The sequence below is a fragment of the Cololabis saira genome, chromosome 21 (assembly GCF_033807715.1).
Source record: "Cololabis saira isolate AMF1-May2022 chromosome 21, fColSai1.1, whole genome shotgun sequence".
Lineage (NCBI taxonomy): Eukaryota > Metazoa > Chordata > Actinopteri > Beloniformes > Belonidae > Cololabis > Cololabis saira.
Window position 1 is genome coordinate 25669719 of NC_084607.1, and position 26247 is coordinate 25695965.

General features: G+C 41.9%; 1 protein-coding gene across 3 annotated transcripts in view; it reads right to left on the minus strand.

Annotated features, from left to right (window-relative positions):
* Positions 1-773: 773 nt before the first annotated feature.
* Positions 774-26247, minus strand: part of LOC133421362 (trinucleotide repeat-containing gene 6A protein-like) — a 47420-nt gene continuing 21946 nt past the window's right edge. For 2 of the 3 annotated variants that reach the window (XM_061710886.1, XM_061710888.1), the window contains 21 exons: positions 23309-25258; positions 23025-23220; positions 22446-22918; positions 22182-22313; positions 21947-22081; positions 18840-19034; positions 18504-18661; positions 18291-18365; positions 17896-18063; positions 16760-16879; positions 16182-16310; positions 14301-14399; positions 14009-14183; positions 13746-13880; positions 12896-13066; positions 12673-12813; positions 12381-12488; positions 10305-10523; positions 7045-7115; positions 6788-6927; positions 774-5517 (listed from right to left, as the gene is read on the minus strand). In XM_061710886.1, the coding sequence (XP_061566870.1) occupies positions 5169-5517; positions 6788-6927; positions 7045-7115; positions 10305-10523; positions 12381-12488; positions 12673-12813; positions 12896-13066; positions 13746-13880; positions 14009-14183; positions 14301-14399; positions 16182-16310; positions 16760-16879; positions 17896-18063; positions 18291-18365; positions 18504-18661; positions 18840-19034; positions 21947-22081; positions 22182-22313; positions 22446-22918; positions 23025-23220; positions 23309-25258 (5339 nt within the window). In that variant the 3' untranslated portion in view covers positions 774-5168. The remainder of the gene's footprint in view (positions 5518-6787; positions 6928-7044; positions 7116-10304; positions 10524-12380; positions 12489-12672; positions 12814-12895; positions 13067-13745; positions 13881-14008; positions 14184-14300; positions 14400-16181; positions 16311-16759; positions 16880-17895; positions 18064-18290; positions 18366-18503; positions 18662-18839; positions 19035-21946; positions 22082-22181; positions 22314-22445; positions 22919-23024; positions 23221-23308; positions 25259-26247) is intronic. The other variant, XM_061710887.1, reaches the window with a different exon arrangement.

Sequence of the window (26247 nt, forward strand, 5' to 3'; positions counted from 1 at the left end):
AGGCGACTTCGTTTTTGTCAAATTTTAATACCCATACAAATAAAGATTGTCCTTCAAAAAGTGCAGATTCCACCGAAGTTTAAGATAAAATCCTTTGATGAGCTGAGGAAGACATTTGAAAATCTAAAAAAAAAAAAAAAAAAAAAAAAAAGTACTTCCTGTTTTGTTTGCCAGAGAGGAAGACATCCTCTCGCTGATTATAGACACTGTATGTTTATATTTTCATATATATATATATATTATATATAGTTTCAACAGTCTCCCCAAAGCAATGTGCATAAAAGGTTTACAGGTGATCCAACTACACACTGGATTGATAGAATCTCTATAAAAAACATTGTAGTTGTGTAAAATTTGCAGTTTCACCGGCCTCGCTCCCTTCGGCACAATGAGGAGACAAGCTGTGAAAATATAAGAAATGGACTTTGCAAATCTTAACCTGTCCTCTCCTGCTACAACTGGCCTGACGGTTGCTAGGTAATAAAGGTTTGTCAGGTTTTCATTATTATTATTATTATTATTAGTAGTAGTACTAGGAGTACGATTTAAAGATGGCACATGTTTGAGGAATATTATTGGGAATTCCTTTTCAGCTGTGTTCAGATTTTTTATTTTTTTTTTTAAACCAAAAAGGAAAAAAAATAAGAAAAAAGAAAAACCCGAGGTGGACATGGAAGCCTGGGTTCAACACTCCACTGCATAGTCTCTCTGAGCAACAACACCCCCCCCCCACCCGGTACTGCCCTCCCCACCCAACACCCACCCGCTGCACCCCCCACCCCAAACATCTTTGTGCTGGTTAGACTAAAGCTTTTCAGGGTTTGTGTGTGGTCATACTAAGTGTAAAACAACAAAGACAGCAGATTCTCACAGTTTGTTTTTTTTTTTGTTTGTTTTTTGTTTTTTAAATTTTTTTTTTCTTCTTCAAAATAAAATAAAAAAGCCTTAGCACTTTTGATCAACTGTAGGAGCCACTTTGTGTTATGATATAATATAGCATTTACTCACAGGATAGTTAAGAAATAATGAGTCACATTTTTTATTTTAAATCTTAAATATTAAAAAGTAGTAGAGTATCACCAGCCAGCTTCCCTCCTCTCCTCCCCCTCTTTGTTTCCTTCGTCCCTCCCCTCCCTCCCCTCGTCTGGCCCTCTCGGGAAGCTGCTTGGCAGCCCTGGGGATTGTACATTGCTCATGGTGGTTTTTCCTCACATCATCCTTTTGCAATTTTTTTTTCTTCTTCAAGCATTTAATATTGTCCAGCTTTTTAAATACACTAATGCGCACATACATAACTAAAACAAAACGATCCCTTTCCTTTCCTCTCAGCCTCCCTCCTTAATTTGGCATGATAAAGAGCTCACATGTACACTGTTTCTGCACACCCCCCCCCCCAAACACACACACACACACACACACTCCACACTAGATTGGATGAAACGGAGACGGCACGTTTATGCTGGGAACTACAACAGTAACACAGGAGTTTTACAGATTTTGCTTGTCCCTTCTCCAAGAGCGAAGCCTCCTGGGCTGCTGATCAGGGCAGGTTTTGTCCCACTAATGGTTAAGGTAGCGGCACTAAACGGGGACAAAACTGCTCTTGTATCAGCATGAGGAAAGAAACGGCCAAAGAGAAACTGTCAGAATGAACAAAGTGTAAAGTAATTTCAATGTGCAGAAAGGGAACATACATAATTAAGAGTTTACTTGCTCCATACCTCTTGTCAGTTTTGCTATTCCCCTCCTGTAGTTAAGCTCAGGGGTGAGAGAGGGAAAGCTGAACCTGGATAAGCCAGCGAGGAGGCAAGGAACCCCGGGTCCCTGAAAAGCCAGGAAGAACCAGCCGATCGCGAGTCGCATCCCCTTGCCTGAGTCGCGACGGGCCGACAACAAGCCCTCGCCTCGTTTCAGTCCAGCTCAAGAAACGAGCATCTCCGACAAGCACCGAAGATCGCTACGGCAACCAGGTGCGGTCAGGACAGCAGCAGGATTCTTCATTTACATCCAACGAACCGTGAGCAGGGGCTGCCTTTCTGGATCTTTCCCATTCAGCGGGTGCAAGGTGGAAGCTGATGAGGTGCAGAGATGTTGGAACAGACCTTTTGAACCGTTTCGAGCTACATTCAGGCTCAGCAAGAAGAGCTCGCACCTCCGACCTTTCACTTAAGCAGGACAAGTAAACGCACCTCAGAGAGAGAGATAGAGAAACAAAACTACCCTGTCACTATACTCTCAGACCAAAACCCAAGCTCCTGCCCCGCCCGCTCGGCTTTGCTCTCTGCTCGCTCCACCTTCCCTCCCGTCCGCTCAAGTGCAAACTCCAAGGCTCCTCAGTTCAATTCATCAGACTCAAAAATACATGAATAAACGCAGTTCAGGTGTGTCATTTGATAACAACTGTTCAACAAGACAAAAAAACAAAAACACAAATAAGATATTCATTTATATACTCATTTATATATTTTAAGCAAAGAGATGTGGAATTCAGTAAACTACTCTTTTGTATGATTGAATTATTTGGTAGAGAGCATTCAATACTGGCACACACCACTGTCAAGTCTGGCTAATACTCGAGGTTCTGTCTCACTACATATGCTTTGAAGTTGTTAAATAGTCACAACTAAACCAAAAAACAAAAAAAACACACTACTGAAGCCAATGCTTATAGTACTTCGAAATAAAAATCTATGTGGGTGGGGGAAAACATGTGCACGAGAACACAACAGGCTTAATACAGAAATATTACACGAAGAAAAGAAATTAAGGTCCATGGCTTCGCTAATGCTGATCTCTCATTCACGCAATTTCGTTTCGCTGCAAAAAATTGTGCATCGTAGTGACTTAATCACTGGCAGATAAGTAAAATCCATTATTCACACTTGTATTTGTCAACATACACAACTGGTGGATCAACAGTCACGCAAACACACACACCACCCATAACCCTTCCCCTGCAGCGGCAGATCTCCACCGATACATCCACATCCACACACACACACACGCACACACAATTCTTGATGTCAGGAACTTCAGATGAGCACCCCACCCTCCCCTGATCCAAAGGAGGAAAGAAAAAGAGAAAAGAAAAAAAAATACAATCATATTCTATTTGTAAACAGGTAGAAGCCACTTGACTTTTTGTTGCATCTTCGGACACAATTAGGATCAAGGCAATGAAATGCGGACGACTTTTTCACTGTTAAAATATCTTCAACCCAAACAGGATTTTAAAGTTTTTCTTCCTTTTTTGAACACCATTTGTGGCAATGATTTAAAAGAAGAAAAAAAAAGCAAGTAATATTTTGCACTTTTTTGTACTTAATGAAACATTAAAAACAATTTTGAGACATAGGGAAAGAAAAAAAAAAAAAAAAAAAAACGCCTCTCAGTACGCCATGTGAATGTGAGAGGCTACAGTATGCATAGATACAGATTTGCCTTTCTCTTGGTTTATACGTCTGACAAGACAGAACATTTTCCACTAACAGTCACACACTCAAAATAGACACTCCCCACAATTTTTACATCATTGGAGTGGAGGAGGAGGAAGAAGAGAGGAGCGCTGGGATTTCTACAGCTCATCCTCCACCCCCCCCTCCCAAGACTGGGACCCTCCCTCTCCCTCAAAAGACAGCATATTGAAAGCAGTGTGTTGAGCTTCTCCAGCTTAAAGCAGTTATTTGGCAGGAAAAAAAAAAAAAAAAAAAAGAAAAAAAAATTAGACCTATACATAGTTTTCAGTGCTAGAAGTTGGATTTTCCTTTCCTACAAGGAGTAGTAGTTTATTTTCATTCATTTATTTTATTTTTCTTAATTCAACTACAAGGGGGGGTAAAACTGGCTTGATTTCCTGAGGACCATTGCTGGTTATTTAGCAGACAAAGAGGAATAGTTTAAATAACCAATGCCATGGCCAAAAACACTGATCCGAATTCCCAGAGTTACAAAGCATGATCTTCATCCTCATTAAGAGTTTCCTTTTTATTTTACTTTTTTTTGTGGTTTTTACATTTTATAAATTTTTATACAAAGTTGTTTTTTTTAAGCTTTTTAATTTTTTTGTGCATTTTCTCATTTATTCCATCTTCTCTTTAAAATGAAGAATGAACACACATTCCGCCTCCTAAGTCTTGTAAACAAGAGGTTGCAGTGTGGCACCTCCAAAACATTGAAAGCCTATTCTGAAAGTGCTGTTCCCTCCCTGCCCATGAGGGGGCCAATGAGAGGGCTTGCTAGATCGGCCCCACTCTCTATATTCGAAGGGCGGGCCTTGCTAGTCCCAGCTGCGGCTACAGTCCTTTGCACTGCAGAGCTCAACGTTCTTTAGTTTAAAAAAAAGAAAAAGAAAAAAAAAAAAAAAAGAAAGAAAAAAAAATATCGGTGCAATACTTTTAAATGTCACTTTTTCTATCACCAGATAATCATCCTAAGTCAGGTTTATTCTTTAACTATCTGTTGATCTTGAACTCCACGACAACGCAGTAAGGTAGGCGTGCCAAGGCAGAGAGGAGCGCACACGTACTCATTCACAACTCGCAGTCGCATACATACAAAGTACTTCCACACATGCAAAGTACTTCCACACATGCATACACGCACACGGTAAGGACCTCAATGAGTAAACAGCTACACTGGAAAAACTGGCTGCTCCCTCTATATTGCAGATTATATATACTGAGAAAAAAAACCACATTCAGTGCAAAGTTAAAAAAGCTCATACTCCAACATTGTCAGCAAACAAATGCAAAAGAAAAAAAAAATAAAAACGTTAAAAATAAAAAGAATTGGAATTCAAATAAACAACAAATGAAACAAAAAATATATATATAATAATGAGCTCAACTGAAGCTTTTTTTCGGTCTGAAAGAGCACTACCTGGAAGCAAATATCCATCTGTTCACATTATAGAATTGGCCTGCATGATTCAAGTATTCCGACTGATATGTTTTTGGGCTAAAACAAAGTGGACATATGTGCAGAGAGAGAAACGTAACTTGTATTCCACAGGGGAAACCCCGTTTTGTTGAATATCTTGTGAGAAAGAGTCCTACGAGTGCCTTTGCGTTTTAACTACTTTTTTTCTTCTTCTTCTCCATTTTCTTCTGCTGATTATTGATAAATTCTCTACTGACCCTTCTTCCCAGCCTGGCTGACGGGCAGGTGGTTCACATGGAGTCCCCACCCCCTGTAAGGTGATCCACTGGGAGGAAGGAGGTGATTGGAGAAGGGCTGCTGATCCTCCCTGGCTCCGTGCTGCCGGGGTTCCCCCACAGGCTACTGGAATAGTTGGGCCTGCCCCAGAGGGAGGAGCTGTGTAGATCGCTGCTGTTCCACTGGCTCGGTTCAGGAGCACGGCTGGGGAAAGCTGGAGACTGATCCATTCTGCTCTGAGAAGAGCCAATGGTCTGCCAACCGGAGGAGGGAGATGCCAATGACTGCCCTTGTGCAAAAAAACGGCTGATTTCCTCCTCGCTGGCAAACTCTGCCATAATAGTAGTGTTCCCCAAAACACACCTGTAGAGATACAAGAAAGAATAGGCAATAAGTACATGTATAAATTAAGGCTGGGACTTTAGCGCGTTCATTTCGATTAATTAATTACAGAAAAAATAGCGTGCTAGAAAAAAATAGCGCATTTAAATCGCATTAGTCTTTTCCCCTTGGAACGTTTCTCACGGGACGACTTTCACACGGACGGCGCACCAACCAACCAGACCCCTTGAGAGAGAGGCTGCGTCCGAAATCGCATACTTCCACCCTAATGATATTTACTAATATTTACTCAAAAGTGTGCAGAACTTAAGTATACTTTTTAGTATATACTTTTTAGCATGGCATTTCGCACGCACCGAGAGAGTTATGACACTTACGTGGACTCCCATTGTGAGCTCCGCGGCGTGATCAAAGCGTTTTACAACTCTCTCTCTCAAGGTTCTGCAACCAACGTGCATTAGTGTTACAGCGAAGTACGGCCGTCGTACGAAGTACGGACATAACACAAGCTAAGTTGTTACCACACACGTTAAAGATGAATGAAGTCGCAGACGAAAAGGGTCTCGTTGGTCCCGTGGATGGGAAATTTTGTTTTAAAAAACGGATGGATGGAAGCGTGCTCTGTTTTCTAATGTGTTTCCATGTTCTGGAATGTACTTGAAACAGTTGCAAGTATTTTGTTATATTTAAGTGTTTACAGAAGGTCCTTGACTATAGGATACCTGTCTCGTTCAATGTGCATACTGCATATAGTTAATTTACTGCACTTTATAGCAAATTGCACCGATTTGTTCTTGGTGAAGCACCACCTTGATAAAAATAAACTGTTTCATAAATTGAACATACATTTTCACTAGTCAATCATTCACTCGTATACAAAAATCCATTTAAACAAACAAAAAAGGGAAATCTCTTTGTTCTCAGGTCTAAAATTGATATGCGATCAAATTGCGATTAATTAATTACAAAGCCTGTAATTAATTCGATTAATTTTTTTAATCGAGTCCCAGCCCTAGTATAAATATTCATAGCGTCAATGTTTAAAGAGAAAAAAAAGGAAGTGGCATCACTTTTGCCAACGTAATTTCAACATCTTGAGGTCTTGTGCTGCAAATACTGGCATTACTCAGAAATCAGCTCTAAAAAACATCATGATACATTTGCGTTGCAGAATATCTCGTCCTTGTTACTCAAATGGGCTTCTTGTTCATACTGAAAATCATGGTATTAGCTGAAAGCATTCTGAAACAAACTTGTGCTAAGTGAAGTGACTTGTGTCTGATTTGCTTACATGTGCAGGCTCTTCTGGGCCTTGGCGGCCTCGTCCTTGGAGCTGTAGCATACCACGGCATTACCATGTGGCAGGTTGAGGTGGAATGTGATCAGAGGGCCGTGCTGCATGCACAAGGTCCTCAGTGTAGAGCCGTCAATCTGGGGAAAACAAGCCCATAAAATATGTGAATAAACACGGAATTGTCAATCACATCAAGTCTTTTCTATTTATGACAAGCTGATAACATTAAATATGATTCTTTCATTCATGAGTACCTGAGGTGTGAGATTCTTCAGAACAAGCCATTGGGTTCTCCCTGAGCTGCTGCTGTCACCCCAACTGGAACCTAGACACACAAAATACAGTGTTAAGTCAGCTAAGAGCCTTCACCAATACTTACATTGCCTTCCTTTTTTGGCAAGATACATCGTGTAGGGAGTATAATATTTCTGACAGCAATACTTCCAAGAATATCCAGCCATAACAACTGGAGCAGTAAAGCCTGCAATTCTCCTACAGATTATGAGAAACCTCTAAATGTCAGTTTGAATCAGAATCTTAATACGCAGTAATGATCATGAAGGATTACTCATTAACAAAATAACTACCGACTTGCAAGTAGGGGATAGGCACTTTTAGAAATACACTCCATCCATCATTAGGTAAATTAAACTATTTTTGATCAATCAAAGGTATCCTGTCAGACAGTTTGGAACAGTTATTTCCTTTTTTATGTGCAGTTTCTATGAACCTGGTGCACCACAACAGGATGCTGCAGACTGATTTAATTTTATTAACAAGATATTGAAAACCTTTGCTTTCAACAATATTTATGAGTCATGAGTAACTGCAGGCAGGGAGTAGCGAGTGACATCACAGGGGGGCGTGCTGCGAACTAAGCACTGGGCGTACCGCAAACCAAGCCGCCCAATGAAATTCAAACGCGGGGAACATATATTTCCCGACCGTTTATCATTTTATTCTTGAAGAGACTTTATTGATAGAGCACCCTGAGAAACCAGGTGGGACAAAGGGGTTTGCTCTCGAGTGAATGTCCAGTATGTCGCAAATGTATAAACTCTGGTTGAAGAAAGAAAGAAAGAAAGAAAGAAAGAAAGAAAGAAAGAAAGAAAGAAGGGTAACACTTTACTTTAAGGTCACCTCTTATAAGCTCATTTTTAATAACCATGTATATACACCACCACTAAAAATGCATGGAACTATTAATAATGCATGAATATGTGATGGTAGGCAAATACACACACACACACACACACAGTTCACGTAAACTTTTATCTTTTATATAGGCACAGCACTATTTACTATATGCTTAGTATCATTACAGATCTTCGTGATACACTAACCCTTACGTATAATTAATATTTGACACTGTTATACTACTTAGCATATCTGATGTATTTTTTGTTCTTGCTTAGTAGGCCTAAATCGCCCTGAATTAAACGTCTAAATATATATATATATATATATATATATATATATATATATATATATACACACACACACACACAATTTACAATTTAGGCATTTAGCAGTAGCCTATATATTATAGATAAACACTTGGATGAATCCGCAATTATCTAATGGAAATAGTTATAATAAATTAGATAAATATAATACAAAATTGAGATGTCATTGTAAACCCACTGATTGGCTTGGATCGCAGCACACCCACTGCAGTTCTCACCACGCCCCCACTCCCCTCGCACCACGACCCCCCTCCCTGCCTGCAGTTACCCATACTTGATATTTATGGGCAGTACATCCATTGCAATCGATTTGTAAGTCCCTTAGGTTATTGCTTCTGTCCCGCAGCTCTTACTGCCAACATTGTGGTGATGATTAGCTGCTTAGGAGAAGTTTCGTTTATCACCGTCGGGTGAATTTTATTTAAATGGTACAGCCATTTAAAAGTTCAAAATAGTCCCACACCAAACGTTGCTTTCCTCTCTTCATATCTACTTTTGATTTCTATGGTACTCTGTGGTCTTTTCTGGAGGTAAATTAGTAGAATCCCGGTAAATGGCGCCCCCTGCTGGTAGCTTCAGAACAGTACAATTCCATGCATTGCTTCAAGACATAACCATGCCATAATGAATAGCCATAAATAATCAACAGTTAACGATCACCATTTAATGTCCTTACAAGTCTACTTGTAAAATGCCAGAAAATGTAATCTGCCTAATCAGCTGATTTGTTTTTTGTTTTTAAACTCCAGCTATCATCTGGTTTCGGATCATTTACAAATGCTCCTCCATAAAGAGGCGCTTTCTCAAATTAATGAGACTAACATTATATTTTTAATTCAGTTAAATGCACTTATTACTTTATTAAGCCACAAAGGAAACACTGTCAGTTATCCAAGCTATTTGGTATTTTAAAATCAATTTGACTGAATATTACAATGTACAATGACTCTTCAAAGTAAATTTTGTTCCAAATAGTATAAAATAGGGGTGTAACAATATATCGTGCCACGAAATTTCGCGATACAAAAACGTCACGAAACGTGTCGTGGAGGTGACAAAGTGTATCGCGATATTGGGTTATTAATATTAATCTATTGTTTTGACTAGAAACGCGCATCCGACCACGCCTCGACCTGTGGACCAACATCTTACTCCGCTCAAAAGAAACTAGTCCCGTTTTGTGGTCCCGTTTTGAGCTCTGAACTTTTACTTTTGTAAGGCTGGTGTAGAGTTAAGCCTTACCTTATTAAATTAAACCTTTTTCGGGTCGTGAGTAGGATAAACACGGGACAACTTCTGCGTGAGTTCCAGTGTACTTTAATGTCCCTCAACAGCGTAGGATTTTAGAACATCAACACAGCACCTAGTGCTGTATCACTCCGCTCAATCTAAAACAGACTAATCACTACAGATAAACTGACTAGTGTCATTATAGTCCCTGATTTACAGAATATAAAGAATATATTTCTAAAATAATGAACCCTGAATTACCAAAATAACCTTAACAAAAATAAATCTCCTCTTACACTTATAAGGTGAGCATGAATCAATCTTTTTTATGATGTAAAATTGTATGTATTTATTTACTTTTATTTATTTATTTAATTTTAGTTGTTAAATTTCTGGAAAAGAAAAAAGTCAAATCATACATGAGAGAAACTATTCAATTTGTGACAAAATATTTTTACTTGTATGAAACTGAAGATGCATAATGCAAACCTGACATTTACTTTTAGTTCAGTTTGTGGAAAATGGTTGTCCTGGCTTTCTCTTTAAAACTTAAACAGTTATAAAGAATTACAAACTGTAACAATAGGGCAAACGCACAGCATTGTTTTGTATTTTGTGTCTTTCAAATAAAATACATTTTTTCCAGTCATATGTTCCTCATTCAAGGTTGTTAAAAAAATACTGCTATAATATCGTATCGTTATCGTGACCTCAATATCGTGTATCGTACCGTATCGTGAGATTAGTGTATCGTTACACCCCTAGTATAAAACATTATTTTAAAAGTGAAAATATCCAGGATGTTATTGCTCTCTCACCAGGTGTGTATCTGGACTCAGTGGAGCCCCAGCCCCCCAGTCTCAGGGCAGAGCCGTCCCAGCCAGAGGGCTTCTGGCTGTGCAGGCCAGGTGGTGGTCTGGAGGGGGCCGCCACTGGCAGCGGCTTGGGAGGCAGGGGGACCTTCCACAGCTCGTGGGCCAGGGAGGAGTTGGACACAGAACCACCGCCAGGAGACCACTTTGACTCACTGGGTCTAGCTGCAAGGAGGAGAAAAATCAACTTACAGACAACCTGCACTTTTACATGTCTGCCAAATGTTTTCTTAAACACTGAAAGAGAGAAAAGGTGCAAATACGCTACATCACCATGAAAAATAAATAATCTAAACGAGCTGTTGGCTTTAAAATATTATCAAATACTTAGGAAGCCGGGACACACCAACCCGATTACCGTCCGTCGGACGCAGTCGGTGACTCAAGTCGGGTTGGTGTGTCCCGTGCAGTGATCTGTCGGCATCTGCGTTCGTTTTGGCTGACTCGACATGTAGAATCGCCAATCTGATTGGTGGAGGGCTAGCCCTTGACCAGCGAATCAGAGTTATCAGAAATGACGATGGTAAACTTACTTGATAAACAGCGATGACACAGACACTACACTATCATCGCATCAGTTTGGCTGGATTTACTTTTTACTTTATTCACTTGGAAGAGTAGGGGTGGGCAAAAATATCGATATGGCAATATATCGCAATACTTTTCCAGCCGATTCAATATCGATATTCAAAATTTGAATATCGATTTTTTTTTTTTTTTTTTTTAAATATTTTTTATCCCCGATTTTTTTCCCATTATATATTTTATTTCATTTTATAATTTTTTTTTATATAAACACAATTGCCTGTCCTTAAAAAATGAAAAATAATGGACAGAGGTTTATTTATTTATGGATTCATATCTATACTGACTGATCACCGTGCCTGTCCTTGGTTTTAGTACCCATCTTTCTTGTGTTTATTATCATTTGCCACATAATTAAAGCAACCGCATACTAAATTTAATGTTAATTTCATATGATGTAAATAATATGAAAAACATATACAAATATGTTGTAACTTTAGCTTGTATAGTTATAATAAAACATTGTTTTGACTCAGTTTGTCCCATGAATTGTCACTATAATCTGATGAACGTGCAACTCGGATTTTAAGATCCATCACTATCATCTGATGTACATATATACAACTTGGATTTTAAGATGTGTAATGCATTTTTAAATTTTTCGGTGAACTATGTAGAATATAATAATCGGGATATCGCATAATCGGGATATCGCAATGTGTATCGTATCGTGGCTCAAGTATCGTGATGCGTATCGTATCGTGAGGTCCTTCCCAATACCCACCCCTATGGAAGAGAGTACTGAGTTTAGTGGAGAGTGTTGATGTCTATTTCAGCCTCATGGACTCCAGACTTGTGGACGTCGTACTGAGCTGATTCTCACCTCCGAGTACACAGGATCCAAATTAAGACGCGGACAACTGTGGCTGGACACTACCGGGGAAATAATTCAGGTGAGTAATGTGCAGTGACGCTGCCGCTGGGGAGGACATTGTTCCTGTGTGTTGGCGTCCACTCTTTGAACCCAAGAACCTCTCAGGACTGCAACAGAGGTACCGTTTCTTTTGCCTATATTTTTTTTAGTGGGCCCACGCAATACCAGAATGGTTGTTTATATAATTTGACTTACCACCCACCAACAAACACCAGGTGGTTTATACATATGAATTCAGGGCTGTAATGTTTACCATTCTTGGTTTCCATTTTATCGTTTTATTTCAAATAAATGTTTGTCCAGAAGCAGTCAGTCATTTGGTTATTTTGCTCAGAAGAGGACTGGTGCAAGGAGTTTACGTGATACTGGCGGTTACACGCTGAAGGATTTTGCTCCAAGAGGATAGTATGCATCTCTAAGAACCAAGAGCGCTGTACACCAGGGTACAGATACAAAGAAAACACTATATGAATCCAAATAGACCTCCACCCCCACTTTTCACTTTTGATTGACTTCAGCTGCTTGAAGATCAAGGTCCAGAAGGACAGCAGGAAGAACCGTACCTGAAGTGCTTTGTGCTGTACTGGTGAGGGAACCGCTGTGGCTGGAGGCACGAATGGATGACCAGGCACTGTTAGAAGGCATCGTGGTGTTCAGTGATGAGGATGGCCCTGGAAAACACCAACGAGAGCTTCAGCATCAGTTATGTGCTTGCCAGCACTTGATGGAACTCTACATAATATCTGATCCGCTGTTTTAAAATCAAGTCTAAGAACTGATAAAAGTATGTTTTTTTAGCTAACACAAAACATATAAAATGAGGCGACATGCATTCCTCCATGATTGAGATCCTACCGTTGTTCCTGTCCCTGAGGTGGTCTGTGTCGCGGACGGTATTGATGGAGAGGTTGTTGATGACACTGCCGGGGGTCACGTAAGGGTCAGTCTCGGGGTCTATGTTTGGGTAACCTTTCCAAGGCTCCCCAGGTCGGAACTCTGCAATCACACACACACATGCATGTAGACGACGTCTTCAAGGCAGACTTTTCAGATGTCCAAGCATTAACGGCATACATACCTGGGGGCCAGGTGACTGAGTTTCCATGGGGCGGGGGGGAGTTGGCACGGGTTGGCCAGCCATCACCCACGGAGCCCATTGACTGGCCGGGAGGACTCAGGGGAGATGGGCCAGGAGACAGGAAATCATAGAAGGGGGAGTCCTCCAGACGCAGCCCAGATGACATAGCACCTGTTGGACAAAGGACCAATAAACTCGTCACATATTCAGGTCAGTTCGGTAATTATTGCTATACTAGGGGTGTGTTTATGTATAAGTTTGTATATTCATCTCATGATTCATGACTCAGCTTCCAGAATTTTTTTAAGTTTTCCTCAGACATCCATTCATATCAGACACGACACTCAAAGAACTTTCACCTTCCTTTATGCCGGACTTCACACAATCAACGCACTTTAAAATACAGAGGACCGTCGCTATGGAACAATTTACCTACATCACTAAAATCAATATCTTCACTGGTTTTGTTAAAAAAAAAATAATCATATTTTAGTTAAGATCAGAAACACATCTGGAGTTTTTAAATTGTACTTTTTTTCATGCAATTATCCTACATTTTCTTAATTTTTTTTCCCCATCTTTCAATAATTCAGAAGTGTTTTTCTTTTTCATGTTAAATTGTCTTTTTCTGTCTTATATTATCTATTTCTATATTGTGTTTTTGCTGTTGTTATTGTCGTTTATGTTTGTTTTATAAAGGGGAGGCATTTTCATAAGCTGTTTTGGCTTCCACCTCTCCTGCACAATGCTTCATTTGACCTTTGTTTTTTACTGTTATGTTTTATGTGCAAAATAAACTAAACTAAACTAGCACTTGTACAAGAATAAACATCAAGAAGTTCTGACGTACCAGGTTTACTGTTCTGCTCCAGAGGGTCAGTAGCCCAAAGTTTCTTCAGTTTGGACTGGGGTGGTTCTTTGTAGCTCACACCACCAATACTTCCAACGGCCATGTCCAGGGGTACATTCAGGTTAGAGTTCAAGCCTAATGGGAAGGATGAAGAGAAGATGGCAGTCACAAATAAATGTACAGCCCAATGACAAAATGAGATGAATCATTTTAAACGGGATGAAACTGATCAAATATGTATATAGAAATAAAAAATGTCATACTTAAAGGGAAGTTGCTGAAGGATCCAAGACTGGCAGCATTCTTCTGCATGTCAGGGGTATTGTGGGACAAGTAGCTCTCCTGGTAAGGTTTGAGTGGTGGACCCTGTTTCAGCAGGGAGGGGTCCAAGTGCCGTGGCGGCTGCATCATTGATGGGGATGAACCGATAGGACGTGTCTAAGGACAGGAAGTTAGAAGGTTAGAAGTGAAAGAAGAAACATCACTTGGACACTGAAATGGTGCTTCATTGTTTAAATCTGAGCATGACCTAGCAGCAACTGTGTTGAGACACACCTGTTCAGTCTGACGAACAGGCATAGCTCTCTGGTTTTGAACCTTCTGCTGTTGCTGTTGTTGCTGCTGCTGCTGCTGCTGCTGCTGGAGGAGAAGGCGCTGCAGACAGAGGGATAGGTGGTCAAAATGAGAGTAGATGTAACAGCCGTAGTTTTGAGTTAACAGAAAAAAAAAGATTAATTACTTCCTTAACAGGCATAATGAAATATGGATCTTGTGACTCTAATGCACCATTGGTATCAAAAATGAGTGGAATTACTATAGAAGTATATTAACTGGCCAACTCATTAAGTGCACCTGTTCAACTGCTGAACAACAAATCTAAAATCAATCACATGGCAGCAGCTCAATGGCTTTAGGTCAATAGGAACTGCTGGGTTTAAAAATCAGCAAGTTTCAGATTGGGGAAGAAATGTGATACAAGTAACTATGAATGTGGCACGGTTGTTGGTGGCAGACGCTGGCCTGAGTATTTCAGAAACTGCTGATCTACTGGGATTTTCACATTCTGAGAAAGTCAGTTCTCCAGATAATGCTCAAAGGTGGACATTTTCATGGCACATTTAAGGCCCCTTAGTACCAACTGAACATCATTTACAGGGGGTCTCGAGTGAAGGCATCATGCATGTTTTAGAGGTTTCCTGCTTCAACACACCCTGATAAACACGGCTGTGTCATTAACAGACCTGTGCGGACCCTGATAACGAGCCTTTATTAGAATCAGGTGTGTTACAGCAGGTCAACATCTGAAACACGCAGGAAACCGGCTCTATGTGCACCCCTGATCATGTAAACACCACAGCCCAACAGGGCATTGTTTGTTACTAAATATATCCATAATTTCTTTTGACTACAGCATAGCTTTTCAGCAAGATAATGCACCATGCCACCCAGGCCGGATTCATGGCCTAGGTTTTCTGTGCAGCAAGGCTGGGCTGAATGGGGATGGAGGGGATGTCAAAGTAAGAGGGTTTTACAATTTAGCATCTTTCTAGTTTATCTTATGACCGTTTATAATGCCTTTGCTTACAACTGTCTTAACATTTAGTTTTGAGACTAAGCTCAGTTACCTTTCGCATCATCCTGCAGCATTTACTCGCTTGCTCCCTTGTCTAGTCCTCTCATCATCCTTGTCTTTGTTTTATGGCTCTTTTCAACATGCTTTCCTTCTCAAACAGACATTTTTCAGGTAAACTGAGCAGTTCCTAACTTAACTTATGACTCTTCGCTTCGACAAACGGACCAGATTACTATTTTGAACCTTTAATTTCTTTAAGGTTTGTCACTGAATATTGCAAATGAAAGCTGGTTTAAAATGATTTAATTCACTTCTTAAATTGGTCTACAGTTTGATATTGCTCTCAGACTCATTGAGCCTGATTCTGGTAGTTTAAACTGCTGCTGATGAACCAGGGCTCAGATTTACTGTTGCTATTAATACGACCAGTTGTACGAGTGCGTTCAATGAATGGAGTGCTGATCCTGACCAACAAGATGCTTCGTTTCCTTGCATTACGCACAAGCCTAACCAACATTTGTTGGTGCAATTAGTGCGTTCAAGCCTCAACCAAGTTTAGCTCCGTAGTAGGAAAATGGGCTAATGAGTCATCATATTAAAATGACTTGAGGTCACCAGATCATCAACTCAACAGAGCTCTCTGCAATGTGATGAAATAAGACATTTACATCATGGATGTGCAGTTGGGGCAGCTGTGTGATGCCATCATATCAATATAACCAAAAAATAAATGAATCCATTTGCAGCCTCCTGCTCAGGCCATCACCGAATTGAGGCTTTTCTAAATGCAGATGGCAGAAAAGCACGAGTGCTGCAGTGTTGGCAGCATGTCCATCTAAACCTGCAAGTCTCCATCTCTGTACCTGTAACTGGTTGAGCTGTGTCAGCTGGTTGAGCTGGGAGAGTTGGTTGAGCACAGCCACCTGCTGAGGGCCAAACAGAGGGTTCAGACCTCCGTTACCTCCTGGATATTTCAGCAGGGATGCAGGGACCTGGACACAAACAGGACTGGGATCAATATGATGCCGTTCAAACTTTGTCTTTGAATGTTACATTTTACTCAGTTAAGTCATGATAAAAAGAGATGGTCAACATATTTTTAATTATGTGAAAATGTAGACTAAACACGGTCCAACTAATTCACACGACCTCTCACTGTGGGTGCTCTCTGGTTTTTTTGTTGGAAACCCAGAAATGTAGTTCGGTCTGTTTTTCTGTATGATGTTGCTTGCATTTCTGAATTATAATTGTTTAAAATAATAATAATAATAATTTTACATAGAAAAAGAAATGGCTCATTCTGAAAGCAGGGATTGCTTGGAAATGCACACATTTGGTTGTGAATTAACACATTTATAGGATACACAAAACACTGAAATGATTATGTCTGAAGTCCAATAGCCCCATGGCAAGTGATGTGTTGATTCTATGTGTAAATTACCTGAGGGGGCAGGATGGGTGGAGGCACTTGGTTGCGAAGATTAGGTTGAGGAGGGGGTTGAGACTGGGGGCCGCCTCGGCCCTGTGCTACGCTGCTGCCACCTAACATGGGGTTTACATTCTGAAGGATAAAGAAAATGACAAGCACATATTTAAACATGGTGCATGATTAAACAGCTTGGAAGAAATAAATATAAATAAAATCTCACAAAATAGGAGCAAATTACTGATGCAAAATATGCTCCAACCCCTGCATTGTTCAAGCAAAAGACCAGTTTATTTAAGAACTGGATCCCAATTTAAAATTTTTTTTTTTTTTTAAAAGACAGGTCTGTGCAGCACATCCTCGCCCCTCCAAACTCACCTGCTGAGCAGCCCCAGAGCTAGAGTGGGAAGGGGACGGCCCAGAGTGGTGACAGGGGACAGGCTGAGCAGAAGTGCTAGAGGAAAGGCTCATGCTTTGATTGGAGGAGAGCTCATCAGAAGCTGGGCTACCATAAGCAGAAGCAGAAAGCTGCGGAAGCAAACCCCGGGTGCACGGCAGATGGGCGACAAGCACAGAGGGACAGGAAGCGCATCAGCAGCCAAAGCACAGGAGGGGAAGGAGAAAAGAAAGAAAAGTTAATACTTTAGAGGAAAAAACAAGGAAAAGGAGGATGATAGAAAGAAAGGTGGAAACAAAACCACAGAAAATGAACAGTGTGGGAAGGTGTGACCAAGTGGAAAAGAGGATCATGAAAGAGGAGGGAGGAAATTAAAAATGAGGAGGTAAACGCAGTGGAGAAGGAGAAGCTGGCAGGATGGAAAAGACCGGACAAATGTAAGAAGGTTAAAAGGTGAAAAGGGGATGATCCAAGCAGCAGTAGACTAATAAATGAAAAGCAGCAAAGTTTGTAAAGAACTATGAAAAGGAGTAATTAAGGAATAATTAAACCACTAGCAACCATTGTTACATATGAGCACCAAATATGTATATTCCATTTGCTTTCAGTGAAAAGTGGCAACGAAAGAGCACACATGCAGTACACAAGAACAACCAACATGGGGCACAACAGGGTTGAGAAAACCCAAGCAGACGCTGGTTACACGCCAGACTTGATCAGAGTAATGGCTGACGCGCTGGACAGGCCTGTATACCTTGTCATAGTAAGGACTGCGATCTACAGCAGAGTCTTTGTGGAGCTGGTGTCGAGACCCTGGGTTCTTCCCCATCACTCCACCATAGTCTCCCATGCTGCTCATGTCCATGCGCTTGTCTGTCACCATCCCTGGTCCTCCCTTCATGGGATCATCAGGAGCATCTCTCTGCAAGTTCAAAACAAGAAAACCCCAGTTAATTAAGTGATATGATCCGGTAAGTGGCAAGTAAGGGGTGAACCAGTCATAGTACCATTCAAATGCCTCCTTTATATTTAATAAACACATTCTTCTGCTGTGCTTCCTGATGCTTTTGTACACTTGTCATGAAAACCTCATATATCCTAACATATGCCAACAAACCCTGTTTAGAGTAAATACAAGATCATACTTACAGGGAAGTTCATGTTGTTGAACTGGTTCATTAAAGGTTTCATCCAGAGTTCCTCCTGTTTGACTGGCTTGTTCATCTGAAACAGATACTTTTTTTTAAATGGCTTTTCTTTAAAAGAAAAGGGTCCAGAACAGTTTTTTGTCCACACTGATCTGGATGAACTCTACTAAATCAAGATGTCATGACATGTTTGAGATGTTCAAATGGTTCGAACCTTGGAGCTTTTGTGTTTGTAGTTCCAGGTGTTGTGGTCATTAGATCTGTTGTCCTGCTGGCTGTTGCTCCACATTCCAATCTCCACCTCTTCTTCCTGATCCCAGCTATTTCCCATGGACACATCTTCACTACACCATGTATCTATAGGCTTGGGACCTGCAGCCATCAAAGATGAAACTCAGTACACAGCAAAGGGGTAAATCTTTGATCTATATTTGTCAGGTCATGCACTTTCTACAGAAAAACCCGCCCCATAAGCGCTCTTCAGAGGGCTTGGCAGGTTTTCCCAAGTAGTAGGAATCTAAGTATCTATATGTAAAGTTGCTCTACACACGTTTACCAGTTTTGTGGTGGTTGCCCCAACCAGCCCCAGAGTCTCGAGTGTCCCTGCTGGGTTCCTCCCAGCCAGGGTTGCTGTCTACGGGCTTCCCCCAGGCAGCTGTGCCATTGTCCACAGTCACTGGTGGATTAGGTGCAGGCTCACCCCAGGTGGAAGATTCCTTCTGCTGGGAGTAATGTTCACCCCAACCTGAAGAAGAAGAAGAAAAAGGTCAAGATCATACTTCTGTCTTTAAATCATTTATACCTTTAAAAGGACAGTAAAACCTTTGAACCTAAAAGCACCAATATCAAGTGTTTTTGCCCAAACTGGAAGGCAGTTTGTGATACATGAAGGATGACAGGCCTCCATTTATCATTTTCAGTTTCCAGTCATGCTCAAAGTTTACTTTTCCCCTCTGAAATCAGAGAATCGAGCTCTACGAAAAGGGCTATGTTCATATCCCTGTAAAGCCCTGCGTCAACGTGATTATGTAAGTGTTTATTTAGATATATAGTCTTTCAAAGGTGAATGTCTGTGTATTCCTGACAGTGCATGCATGAGTTCAGAGGGCTCTTGTTACAGCTGACCACCCCGGCCTGCCACTTTCCCCCATTCAAAGGAGGAGTTTGGGGAAACGCCAAGGATACATCCATGTAAAAATAGGACAGATCATGGGGTGCCCTGAGGCTCCAGAGTTCCTCTTGTGATTGTGTACTTATTTTTGGGCTTACAGACAAGCTCACGCATGCAACACAAGCAGACTACCACTGCAGACACTTTAGACGTATAAATGTTTATATTTATGCATGCATTTTAAACAAAGGTTTCCCAAGGTACAGTCTCAACTGCACACACCCTGGATATTAGGATCTGCATGTACACTTCAAAGTCAATAATCCTGTTTTGATTCTCTGTCCATGCAAGTGCATCAGCTGACTCAAGAACAAATAAGATTATAGTATTTAGATGATCAAATGTACGTTCCGCAGCAGATTGAAAGACATCCCCAAATCAGAATCAGCCTGCTTGCAAGTTGAATTGTCCGTCTTAATTATTTCTTCCTTGATAGATTTTTGTACTTCAGTATCCACAAAAATAGAAAATACTGCTTTGATTCATTTTATTTCTAAGTATAGTAGCTGGGTGGTTTGGCCCTCTCTTCTTAGCCATCTATGTAGCTGCCTCACTAAGATTGCTCAACAAGGAACCCTGAATAGCATTGACAGGGTTTTTTCTTTCACAGGCCCCTTCTTCATAGTCACAGCTTTGCTTGTTTTAGTTTTCACAGCTTGTACCAAGCTAGCTACCCCCTCTTTTGCCACTCAAAGTCTGTTCCCTCTTTCCCCAGCGTGCAACAATAGCGTATCCATTTCTTGTAGAACTGGTGGGTGAACAAAAAAGGAAAAGAGGAAAAAAGGTGAATGAGGGAAGAAAAAAAACAGAAGCTCTTAACATTCCAGAGGGATGATTCAACCCCCTTTACAAAACCCCTCGACACAAACACCACCATAAGAAGACAGAAGCAACGGCTAGTTTCCCACCATGCATCTGGTAAAACTGTGCATGTCGTTTTAAACATTTAAAAGTGCACACTTGCTCATTTTGCGCTGTGCAAATCATTTCACATAATATCTTCTCTCAAAATGAGTGTGTTGGGGGGGTTTCCTCCCCCGTCCTTAAGACTTATAATCTGCACTTGGAGGCTCACACTTGCACGTTCATGCATGTGCATAGTTTATTATAGTGACAGTCTTACGTCATAGTAAGATGTATCCATGGCCATCAACATTTTATAAAAACAGCAACATTGTCTTGAATTTAATTCAGGATTTAAATTTAAAAAAAGGCGGGGGGGCTGTAAGTGAAAAATAAATGTTTAGACTAACTTTTATGACAAGTCCATTTACCTTGTCAACGCTGGTTTTAATGTAAAACACTTGAGAAAATGGGGTACTGAAAAAGTTCTGCTCACCTGATGAGCAAGGGTTTATTTCAGTACCACACTGGCCAAAAAAGCATATCAAATAAATAAAACAATTTTACTCATGGACTGCAAGTAATGAAATCACTTCAGTGGAAAGTTGTGTTTATGTTTGGCTGAACTGAAGCACCACAATTGTTCCTGGATGCACAGCTGATGCAAGTACCTGAAAACTGGTTCCAGGTTTTATGCTCCAAATATTACTTAGAATGGTTTTTTTTTTATATTTACTACTTTATACATCGTTCAAGACACATTCAATCATAGCTTACCCTAATAGGATGCATAATTAACTGTTTTTCTTACTTTTACATCTATGCATCTGCTTACACACAGCGTTTGTTAAACAGGCTGCAGCGGCTGGCCTTACTAGACTATTAGTGTCAACCACAGATGACCGCCCCCGGGTTTGTGATAAAAAAACAAAACAACCACATAATCATTATAGTGCACAGACAGAAACTCTGATGGGTCATCTGGTTTTGAATTAAAAAAAAAGGTTGCTTGTGTCATCAAAATCCATAATGCCTTTGTGCTCTTTCATTACTCCTCCAGAGGGCCAGTTTTTTTATGTAAAGAGGCTAATACACACATGTAGGTAATAAACAAACCAGGAGCGGTGACAAAACCAATACTAGGTTACTGTTCTATCAGTCATTGGAGAGGAAGTTCTGAGTAAGATTAGCCACAGACTTAATATGACAGACTAAATTTAATTCCCATTCAGTGCTAAAAAAAAATCATGCATCTGTGCATCAGATGTGTGATCACTGCTCAATCTACTTGAATTGCAAAAATGGTTAAAAACAAAAAGTATACTATATTTAAATTCTCCAACTCAAATTATATGAGCCAGTCCACTTTTTATAAACAGTATGAAACGACTCAATAGATCTCATGTTTTGATTTATTCTGGAATCAACTTTATCCTTAAAGCACTTTATTTCCTAGCTGCAGATGCCAGACCACGCTCATCTGAGTGCTTATTTTCACTCTATCAGTGCCCTCGAGTTGCTAGTCCTGCAATGACGGGCTAACTGCATCTTTCAGAGCTTGCATGGAATTTGATTGCAAGCTCTCACAACTTTGCCATTTTCAAACAAAACATTTATGCGAACAAAAACATATTTCAACCCACCCGAAGTGCAGCTTTTATCTGGCTGCATAGAGTTGTGTGTTGGATGGGGCCGGTGCTGCGAGGATGAAACCATGGGTTCCTGATCTGGCTGGGTTGTCCTGTTCCACATGTTGGGAGGTCCACCGCTGTATTTAACTAAGAGAAGATTTAATAAAAATAAGATGAATTTGCTGAAAGGGGCTTTGACCAATTAAAAATAAATAAGCCAAGAAGGTGAAGAGATTTTTCTGCTTACCAGGGTCTCCCCATGCTGCGGTTCCATCATCTATCTCCATCCTTCGACGGATAGATTCTGGAGAAGGTTCTTCCCACCCAGATGTCCCTTCCTCCTTCTGACCTACAGTGGGAATGGGACCTCCAAGCCAGCCTTCAATATGAAGAAAATTGAGGCATTCATTATTTTGTAATTTCAGTAAAAAGTATTTTAGGATCACTGTCAAAGCTCAAAAACAATAACAAAGTAACATCAAAAACCCTTTAACTGATGAGAAATAACTACCTGTGGGCTTGCTAGAGCCTTGAGTGCTTCGGGACATGTTTGGTTCAGGACCTTTTCCCCACTCATTGGAGGGTTTAGGGTTTGACTCTCCCCAGTTCTGAGCTCCGTGGTTGTTCTTCTTTGGCTCACCCCAGCCTTGACTGTTACTGTGAGGATTGGGTTTGTGGACTGAGTCCCCCCAGTTGGAGCTTGGGTTCGGAGTGCTCTGGTCTGGAGTATTTGATCCTCCGCTGCCGGCCCAGGTGTTACCGCTGCTCGTGTTGGTTCGGCTTGGCTCGCTCCAACATCCAGAGCCGGACCGGTCGCTGTCGCTGTCCCAGCTCGCTGAGCCGGCACTTTTTTGAGGTTCTCCCCAGTGGTTGCCGGCTCCTGCTCTGCCACCGTCAACGGTACCGCCCCACGATTCACTCCCGTTCCCACCACTGGAGCCCCAGCCCTGCTGCGGTTTCGGTGTATTAGTCCATGTGTTGGACCTAAACCAAAATCAGTTCAAGAGATTAGTCGAGCATAATAGACAGAACACTAAATAAATAAGTCTGAAAATGAGTATAAGCAAAGACCACAAAAAAGGACATTTACCTGTCATCTTTGTTGTTGTTGTTATTGTTCCAGGTGTTACTGTTATTGCCCTTGTAGCTGGATTCACCATCCCAGCCACTCTGACTAGTTCCTCCATTATTGGGACCTTTACTGTCCCAGGCAGATGTTTGTCTCTGCTCTCCCCAGCCAGAAACTCCACTATCAGGGCCGGAGCTGCGTGGCCCACCCCTCCAGCCTGCAAATTGATCAGAAGTAGCACTTTAGTTCCTTACTTTTTGCTTTTGTGATATGGAATTTTCACAGAAAAGACATTGTGTCCGTACCTGCAGAGGTCTGGGAGGGAGCTGCCGGCGCGGCTGTGCCCCAGCCGGAGCCTGCGCTAATATGCTTCCTTTCATCTCCTCTGGGTCCCTGGTGCTGATTGCTAGGAGAATTGACATCCCAGGCAGTGTTCTGCCGTATGGGCGTCTGTCCCCATCCAGTGTTGGACAGAACCCTCGGGTCCACATCAGGCTGGGCCGGAACAGGAGGTGCTGACACAGTTTGGATAACCTTTCTGCGGTTTCCTCCTTTAAGTTGATTGCTCTCTCTGTCTGAGTTGGATCGCCCTCCAGAACTTTCACCGCTTCCTTCACTTCCTCCAGAGCGCCCCCAGCCTCCACTGACATTTCCAAAGCCATGGCTTCCACTGCCAGCTCCCCCTGCTCCTCCCATGCCCATGGCATCGTCCTCTAGGCTTTTCCAGCCATTGCTGGCAGAGCTTCCTTGATGACTTCCAGCATCTGAATGGTTGTTACCAGAAGTCCCTGATCCCCAATCTCCATTTGACATTTTGTTGTTAGATGCAGAAGAGGATGATGATGAGGAAGTGGAGGACGCACTGCTGCCCCAGGGGCGAGGTATCCCTGCTGGAGGGCCCATAGTAGTTTGGTTTCCATTTCCTGTTTGGCCTGTAGACCCTGGGATTTGATTCGAGCCAACACCCCAGGACAAGTTGCTCTGAGGCTGGTTTGGGTTGTTGGTGGGCCCCTGGTCCCAGCATGGGGCCCCAGTGTTATTGTGGTTATTATTACTCTTGAAAGCAGCAGTAGAGGAGATTTGGGGGTTCACAGTGTCTACATTTGGGGGCCCCTTGTCTACAGGGTAGGTAGCTGCGCCCCAAGGCGTACCAAAGGCCCCAGTACCCCCCAACTCTCCTTGGGGGTGCTGGGAGGCTGATGAGGGATTTCCATTGGCCAGCGGACCCCGAATTCCTCCTCCAATGGAACCCCAGGAACAATCCCCGCTGAGCTGGGGTGAGGCGGTAGAGTTTGGTGGACTAGAGGTCATTGTGGTGTTAGTAGTAGTAGTAGTATTCATCAAGATAGTGTTATTTGGTCCATTGGATTCAGTGTTAAGATTGAGAGGCTGCAAACTACCATTTCCACCGTTGCTGCTTCCTAACACCTTGCTGCTTGATGTACCATTATTCACATCTGTGTCTTCCATCATGCTGTTGTCTGGAGCTGCCAAGCAACCCCAGCCCAGTTGGGAAGCCATACCGAGTTTGGAGCCCATCCCCTGAGCCTGTGGAGGCCGTTGGCTCTGGCACACTGGGCTTGGGGTTTGATTCTGTGGCCAGGCACCATGGTTGGCATTTGGGTTTAACCCTCCATTGATACAGGGTTTGCTCCCATCAGTGGTGATCATATTACTGACTGACTGGTTACCCCATACACCACCGCCGACTACCTTGTTGTGGTTACTCATGTTATTGCTGCCAATACTGTTTGACCCCGCCATGGAGTAGTGTGAGGACTCAGTGACATTTCCATTATTTGCACTACTGATGGTTCCCACACCTCCATTTATTACCTGACTACTGTTGCTGTCTCCGTTCAAAGTAACACCGACCATCATGGTAGAAGTCGCCAAAGAGGAGGAGGGGGAAGCTGCTGCAGAGGACACCAAGGAAGAAGCATTTGCTGACATCATCACTGTAGTTGCAGCGCCAAGGCTTTTCTCTGAGCTGATTGAGGAGCTAGACTCTGCATCCATGCATTCTGATGCCAGTTCTGGATCTGATCCTGAACCACAACCAGAAGAAGAAGAGGAACAAGAAAATGAAGAGGAGGAGGGAGGCCACACAGAGGAGCTGCTTGAACAAGGGTTATTGGATTTGTCGGTGCTTCCGTCCACTAGGACTTTGCCCCAGTTGCTGTTGCTGTCACTGCTGCAGGGGGAGCCAGAGGACCAGGGCTCATACTGCGAGTCCAAGCCAGAATGCTCCAAACCTAAAAGAAAAAGTGGACATGGCAGAGGATACTGTTCAAGATGGGGGATCACAGTTTGGCCATGCATTGAAGAGATATGCTGATTTATTCTTGCCATACACGATGTCAATTTAGTGCCCAATTCGCACGTTCCCCTACAAATCATTTTTCCCTCCACGCTTTAGCGACCCCACTGTTCTGATGTGATCACTGCCAGGCCGGTGCCTGGTCACAGCTGCCACCATTTTGTCACCCCAGCAGGACCCAAAAGCATGCCAAAGCTATTAACCAAGATTCAGTGAGGTGGGCAACGATGGATAGTCAGTGAGAAAAGGGAGGGCATGGGGTAGATGACAACTAAGGACAGGAGGAAGTATGAAATAGAGAGTGGCAGCACTTGGCAAAGGGGACACGATAATGGCATATGTTACACTCCCATGGCCTTGGGGCTTGTGTCTCCATAGTTTTTTTTTCTCTGCACGTCAGCCTTTTTCCCCCAAATGTTTCTCACTGAGGACGCAACCACAAAATCACTGCTTTTTCAGAGCACTGTATTTTTTTCTCTGTAAGCGGATGATATGACAGCTTCAAGATGAAAAATCTCAAAAGTTTTCAGGAAGACTATACTGTTGCTACTAACACTTTTTTTAAGCAACCAGTCAGAGAACGCAACACAGTAACCAGGAAAACGGAAAGTAAACATCCTGCCATGCCAGTCAATCCAAAGCTCAACATTTTAGACAGCAATCATCACAACAAAGAAAGAAAAGCTTATTTCTGGGGACAGAAGGAGTACATCAAATATTGTTGGAGATAACACTGATAAATTGGGGGCAAATGTACCGTGTCTGGTTATCAAAATAGGGAGGGAGAAAAAGAGGTGGAAAAAAAACAAAAACACCAAAACAGATTGCAAAAAAGGGATAATGCAATCTCACAAAACAGCAAATGAAGCAGAAATGCTTTGATATCATCACAAACATAAGCGGAGAGGGGGCTTATTGAGAGCA